This window comes from Furipterus horrens, unplaced genomic scaffold (assembly GCF_987537825.1).
Source record: "Furipterus horrens unplaced genomic scaffold, mFurHor1.1.pri manual_scaffold_11, whole genome shotgun sequence".
NCBI classification, from domain to species: domain Eukaryota; kingdom Metazoa; phylum Chordata; class Mammalia; order Chiroptera; family Furipteridae; genus Furipterus; species Furipterus horrens.
The window spans coordinates 60559262-60566312 of NW_028327181.1; the positions used below are offsets into that span (position 1 = coordinate 60559262).

At 41.2% G+C, this 7051-nt stretch overlaps 1 protein-coding gene across 1 annotated transcript in view; it reads left to right on the forward strand.

The window, feature by feature from the left end:
• The window catches only part of BLMH (bleomycin hydrolase), a 44884-nt gene extending 38315 nt beyond the window's left edge, over window positions 1-6569 (forward strand). The window contains exon 12 of the mRNA XM_090291994.1: window positions 5606-6569. Within this exon, the coding sequence (XP_090148120.1) occupies window positions 5606-5757 (152 nt within the window). The 3' untranslated portion in view covers window positions 5758-6569. The remainder of the gene's footprint in view (window positions 1-5605) is intronic.
• The last annotated feature ends 482 nt before the right edge of the window (window positions 6570-7051 follow it).

Sequence of the window (7051 nt, forward strand, 5' to 3'; positions counted from 1 at the left end):
CGTCATCTCCCTTTGTCTGGATGTATCCTAGTTTATTTAACCAGTTCCCGTACTAACAGAACTTGGGTTGTTTCCAGTCTTTTGCTGATACAAACAATATTGCAGTGAATTATTCTATGTACAATGCTTAGAATAGTGCCTGACACATAGTAAGAGCTAAATAAATATTAGTTATTGTGCATAAATAAACACAATGTATAATTCATATTTTGTGCCTGCAAGTACTATGTGTCTGTAGGGAAGTCCCAAAATAGCATTACTTAGTGGAAAGGATAAATAAATGTATTTGAAATTTGTCTAGATATTGCCAAATTCCATTCAATAAGGGTTGTGTTATTTTGCACAGTCGCAACATACTCTATATCAGTGGTCTCCAGCCTGTGTGCTACAAGAATTTTTAAAACGTGCATGTGCTGTGTGGCACACTGGTTGACTTTAGTGTTAGGTATTGCATGTTTTAAAAATTCTTGCAGCACACAGGTTGAAAATCGCTGCGCTATATAAATGTAAGGTATTGGGGCATGCTTCACACGGTGGGTACCTAACAGAAGGCGTTGATAGATTGTCGCTACTTCGTTATCCATTAAAATTGTGTATGTTCATAATTGGGGACTAGACTGTGTCAAGGCCTTAGTGACTGACGAGTTTTTCATTGAGACTGTATTCCTAATGTTTTCTTACTGCTTAGCCTACTTTTTTTCTCTTATTTATTTTTTCATTACAATGGCAGAAAAATGTTTATATAATACCAAATTTGGAAGCCAGGAAGGAAAAGATGGATAAGCTTGACTTCATAAAAATAAAAAGTTTTAGTAGACTGGAAAATATCATAAATTAAATTAGAAGGCAAATTAAATAATGGGAAAAAGTGTTTGCAACCATTATTATGATATATAAATATTTAGTTCACTATTAATGAATACTGTGAAAAAGGCAAACACATTAGCTAAAAATAGGCAGAGGTCCCAAGCAAGCATTTTATAAAAGAAAACTGTAAATAGCAAGCAGACACACACACAAGTTGAGATTGGACCCAAAGAGAATGTTGTAATTAATATATATCAACTATTGCTGAGGATATAAGGAAATTAAAAGATAATTAAGGATGTAACAAAGATTTAGTTACAAAAATGTTCACAGCAGTGTTGTTCCTAAGCATGAACAAACAATCTAGATTCCATCAGCAGGGGACTGATTAAATACATTTCAGTTTACCCATACTGATTCAGCACGTTTTTAAACATAATGATGTCAGTAGATGTACTTCTTTTTTTATCAGTGTGAAAAGAGCAGTATTGGAAAACTGCATGTTTGGTACTTTGTAATAAAAGAGCATGTGCAATAGCTTGTTTTTATTAAATGCATACAGTCTATATGTAGAAACCATCCCAAGGTGGTAGAATTGTAGGCAGTTTCCTACAATTTGTATTTGTCTTTTCCTCCTTTTCATTCACCTCTTTCTCCTGCCCCTCTTCCTTCTCCTCTTTCTCCTTCTCCCATATTTTCAAAATATTTTATAATGAGCATGAATTATTTGGGTAATCTTTTAGGACTCAAAAAAGCAATATAACATTTCAGAACTTTAGGGGGAATCACCTACCCTATGATAGAAAATTATCATTTTCTCATGATTTCTCCTCTGTATATCTCAGTTTGTAAAATAGTTGTAATAATATAGGACATACCATTTTTATATACTTTTGTCACTTTTAAACATTTTTCCATGTGACTACATAGTTTCACACTTTCATTTTAAATGACTAATGATTTAGGGAGTGGTTTCTCACTCTTTATTAGGAAGTTTGAAATGGGAGACAAGTGTCAGCAAGGTTTTTACCTTCTTTTCTGGAAACCTTTCTTCAAACTTGAGTATCACCGGCAGGTGGAGGAGTGGCAGTGACTTAACGCGGCCTCAGGAGACCATTTTCACTGAGTCCCACTGCCAGACAGACCCATCAGAGCAGAACAGATGTCTTGATTTTATCACACCCTTTTTTTAAAAACAGCAACAACAAAAATTAGCCACAAATAGTTTGTTAGTAAGGTGAAATGCTTCATAGAACAAAGTCAGAAGAAAATATAAAATTTATCTAATTCATAAATGCTGATTTATTTGTCACCTTCATCTAGTCTTAGATCTCTGGTAGGATTACAGAAAACTTCTCAGGTAAAGTGACCATTTTGATTGGAGGAAAGTTGCAGCTTCTGGTCCTTAAGCCCTCTGGCTGTTAGAAAAAAGGTGTACCCCAAGGAAAAATGAAAAGAAAAGAAAAATCTGCAGGGACCCCAAGGTTAAACTTTCCCTTAAACTAACCCATTGAAGCTATTCTGTTGCTGAATGAATCTGGCCTAACTTTGTAGAGCTACATTCACAGTTTTCCCCTTTACAGACCGTTTCTCATAACAAATACAGAAACATTGCCAGTTTCTTTGAGAGTCTGTTTACTTATTTGATTTCTTTCTCATTGTGTGTAAACAAAACATTGAAGTTCAAACAAAATTAAATTTCACCTTAGTTCCTAAAGCTGACTTTCTTTATCCAGTTACCTATTTGTTTCTCTAAATGTAACCTTGGGATCCCTGCAGCAGATTTTTCTCTTTTCCTTTTTCCGTAGGGAACGGCTTTTTCTCGTGGCCTGCAGCTTGCCTCAAATCAAAATGGCCACTTTATAGCCTCCTGAGTGGGTACTTTGCTGATCCCTTGGGTTTCAGACATACTGATCCCAATCTTCTCAGTCCAGCTCCAAGACACGCACTGTCAACTGTTACAGCAGCCACAAGTTCATTATCTACTCGGAGTGCAATTACTTTGCAGCCCTCTAGACTGTGAGGTTTTTGTGGGCCCCCAGAGAACTCATATCCTGAAGAGAGAGACTAATCATGGCAGGTCCTCTTGGCAGGGCCACTAAAAGGGTGGATTGCAGTTGATAGGAGTTTTAATTTGTGAGGACTTAATCTGATATGCTCTTGGAACAAGATGTGTAGATGCACTTATTGTCCATTTTCTCTGTGCATTCTTTGAAGACTCATTTGATTCTGTGATGATAGTATTGTCACAAGGACACAGAACTTTATTACATGAATCTGCCTCTGTCCTTCACCTGCCTGGCTGCCCAGTGCTACTCTGAGCATTCAGTCAGCCTGCATTGTGGTGGGGGAAGGATGACTAATGTCTCAGATGGTGTAGTGTTTAGTAGTCTGCTCTCTTGCCCACTCCTTTCTGGGAAGGCAGACACTGAGTTTCTCAGGAAGCAATTTCTTAGGATGCAGCAAGAAATGGTGCTGGTTGACCCTTCAGATGACCAAGCTTTGGTTGCTGGAACCCGGTGGCAGTGCTGTAAGTGATGGTAAGGGAGGGCCAGGTCCTCACTGACAGACAGAGCAAAGCTGGGGACTCTGGAATATATATATAATCAAGACGGACCAGAAACGGCACAGGCTGCAGTGTCTTCACGCTCTTTCGCTGTATCTACTGAGAAAGGAGCACTGGGCAGGGGGCTGGCATCAGGGCACAGGGCTGCACCCTCTCCTTACTGGGTCAGGGCCCCTGAGCACTCTTCCAGGGCATTTTCTTTTGAGGGTAAATGTGCTGGGCCACATCAGGATGAGCTGGCTTTGACCTCTGTCAGAGGTGAGAGTAGGATTGAGCATAGATGACCTCACCAAAGCAACTGTGTTTTCAAGTTAAATAATGTCCTCTGTCATACTGTTTAGCTTATTAAATTAGACTTACCATCATGTTGCTTTTAATTATTTAAAAGTCTTTCTTTTAGAGCAGCAATTCTCAGAGTGTGGTCTTTTAGGGGGTCTGCAAGGTCTTCCCTTCTCCAGCAACATGTCTGTCTGAGGTCAGGTTTTCGCCATCTACTTCAACCAGAGCAACAGACTGCAATGGACTGAACCCAGAAGGCAGATACAAGAATTCAGCTGTCTGCCGTGAAACCAGACATTAAATTGTAAAACAATACCGCTTTTCTAACTAAAGTTTATTTTGTTTTGGAGGATATAATTATTTTTTTCCTGAAAATATATTATTTATATTTGTGTTTTTGTTTTTTCTAATTCTTATTTGTATATGCATTAATATTTTAAACTTTCTGTTACACAGTAAATATCAGAACTTATAACCCACCTAAACAACTTTAGGTTTTCGATGTACAGTCTTGGTCCTGGGGCCAAGAAGTTTGAGAACAGCTGTACTCGGGGAACACCTTCAGAGGAATACCTGCATCTTCTCCCTTCCCCTTGGTCCTGTGTAGTGAGAAATGACACAGCACAGACCCAGATTTGCACAGATGCTTTCAGAGAAAAGTGACCCATGTCTGGTGTACATACAGTAGGTGCCAGACGGTTAGACGGTGGTGGTGGTGATTGTGAGTTGCCCGTGAGCCCTCAGATGGGCAGGTGCCTGCGGTGTCCCTGTGTGTATGTGCGTCTGTGCTCTATACTCGCTCCCTGGCGCAGTCTTGTACCCACACTCTAGTCTCGGGTGGAGCACTTTTCCCATGTTCAAGTTTGTTGGAAGTATGTTCCTGAAGGGGACTTCGTGTTGTCCTAGTAGAGCCTGAGACTCAGGTTAACCTTCCTAAGAGGAACAGGCGGGTTTCTAGGATGGATACCTCACGACACCACACTCTTTCTCTCAGCTGAGCTCTCAGCCTGGGACGTTAGCTCAGCTCTGTCTGTCTGCAGTCCTTCCCACTGGAGAGATCCATAAACTGGGGAGGAGAGCATGAGTGGCTATCTCAGTCTCTCAGTGCTGCCTGCCCCTTATGGAAGATTTCCTCCTCGGAAAGCAGGGACTGTTATCATTTGATTCACATACCACCATCTGCAAATGAGTGTCTACTTGGGAATGATCGGGATTCCCCTAGCAGCTTGTTGGTTATTCTAGGATAGAGAGGAAGGGTGGAGAACAGCCAGTGATGCTGGAAAGGTGGATAGGGTAAGAATGGAACTGGCATGCTTGCCCTTCTGACCCTAGAGATGAATCCTGCAGCGTGGCTGTATCAACAAGAAGCATTTTCACCTACCTTCTAGGGTCATCCACTCCCCTGCAGTGAGGCAGCCTGCACAGTGTAACAGCACCGGATCTGCTAACAGCCTTAGGTCCAAGGCCCAGCTCTAAAGCTTGCCTGTGGAGCAGGCACGTTGCTTAGTTACAGTATTCCCTCACTTATCGCGGGTATTATGTTCCAGACCCCCCCGCAAAGTAGGAACCTTACATTTATTCTACACTCTTAAACCTACGTAACTTTAATAACATACGTATACAGGACCACAAAATCCTGCGATACAGTGAAAAATCCACGATAAATAATTAAATATAATATATTTTTAAATCCCACGATATAGTGAGGCTGCGATATAGCAAGGGACTACTGTACTCTGAGCCCCAGATTTCCAGTTGCTGAAAATATAGCCATACCTCTCCAGTCAGCTTCACAGAATTGCTAATGAGACCTAGATTAAGTGAGACTATAGATGAGCAAGTGAAAAACAAGTATAAATACTAGTTTTGTAAAAGGCTTCTTTATAGCCAGTAGGGTTTCTGTTCTTTGACCCTTGCTCTCTGGGCTCATGAGGCTTCTATTCATTCCTCCAGGTTACCTGTGCATGACCGATGAGTGGTTTTCTGAATACGTCTATGAAGTGGTGGTGGACAAGAAGCATGTCCCTGAAGAGGTGCTAGCTGTGTTCGACCAGGAAGCCATTGCCCTGCCTGCCTGGGATCCCATGGGGGCTTTGGCCAAGTGATATCGCTTCCAGTTCTTCCCTCCTCCTGTGGAACCTGAAGTCGCTGCAAAGGACAGATCCAGGAACTGAAGCCAAAGTTACACAGGTGACTGTTCCCACAGGATGCAGTCACACTCTTGGATTACTCCTCCAGAAACCTCTCGGGAAGTGTGCTTTATGTAGAAACAAAATATTCTTTAAGAAAATAAAAGGGAAAGATCAGGTCACATTATCTATGCTCCTCACCTCCACCAGCTCAGGATCTCTTAGCATTTTAATCAGATGTAATTGTTGGTCTTAACTCTGTCAAAAAGGTTTGGTTCAGTGTCTGTTTTAATAAGGAGAGGATGAGCAACTGAGGAGTATGGAGAGAAAACGGACCTAATGCTCCTTGTTCCTAGAGTAGAGTTGGGGGAGGGTTACCCTAAGGCTTGAACTCTCAGAACTGCATGCTGCCTGACAGTACCGCTGTCCTTCCTAGATGGCAGTCACTGAATTCAGTTTTTTCAAGGTAATTTTATGTGCCTCTAAAAGCCCAGGAATAGGAGGTTGATCTCACATCTGACATGATTCCTTCCTATTGTTCTGAAGTGTGGGGGAGCACAGCTCTACTTGAGTTAGGGTTAAGTAGAGACTTAGAGAAACTTGGATTAGAGAACAACCAAAACTTTATCATGATCTGAATTACGATTATTGGGAGGCGCTCTGGCCAAATGATTTAACTTCTGCCTCTGGAATTGGAAGTTGGGTGGGCAGAAAAAGGTGAGACCCATTCTTTCTGACAACTAGATGGTGCTGAGAAGCTTTTAAATAAAATACTTTGCTAAATGAGAGTAAGTTGGCTTATTTGATCTAAGACGTGTTGTTTTATTTAGCTACAAAAGAAGACAACCAGGTGACTCACATTCTGCAAGGTGAAAAAAAGAGCAAGATGGTTCAGGGCTTTCCTACTTCAGCCTCTCTCTGGGATATATGGTTCTTACCAGCCTGTACTGATCCTCACTGGCTTCTGCAGAGGGCTTCCAAGCACCATAGTTAAGAGCACTTATATCCCTGCCAATTAATAATTTTTTTAAATTTTCACCCAAGAATGTGTTTGCTTGCTTGTATGTTTTTTTAAATTGATTTTAGAGAGAGAATGAGAAACATCAATTTGTTGCCTCCCATACTCATCCCAACAGAGAATTGAATCTACACCCTTTGCTGTACGGGACGATGCTCCAACCAACTGAGCCACCTACTAGGGCAATCATTCTTCCACCCAGATCAGGGATCCCTCCAAGGGTAGGAAGGGTTCAGCCTTAGAATGTGCTAG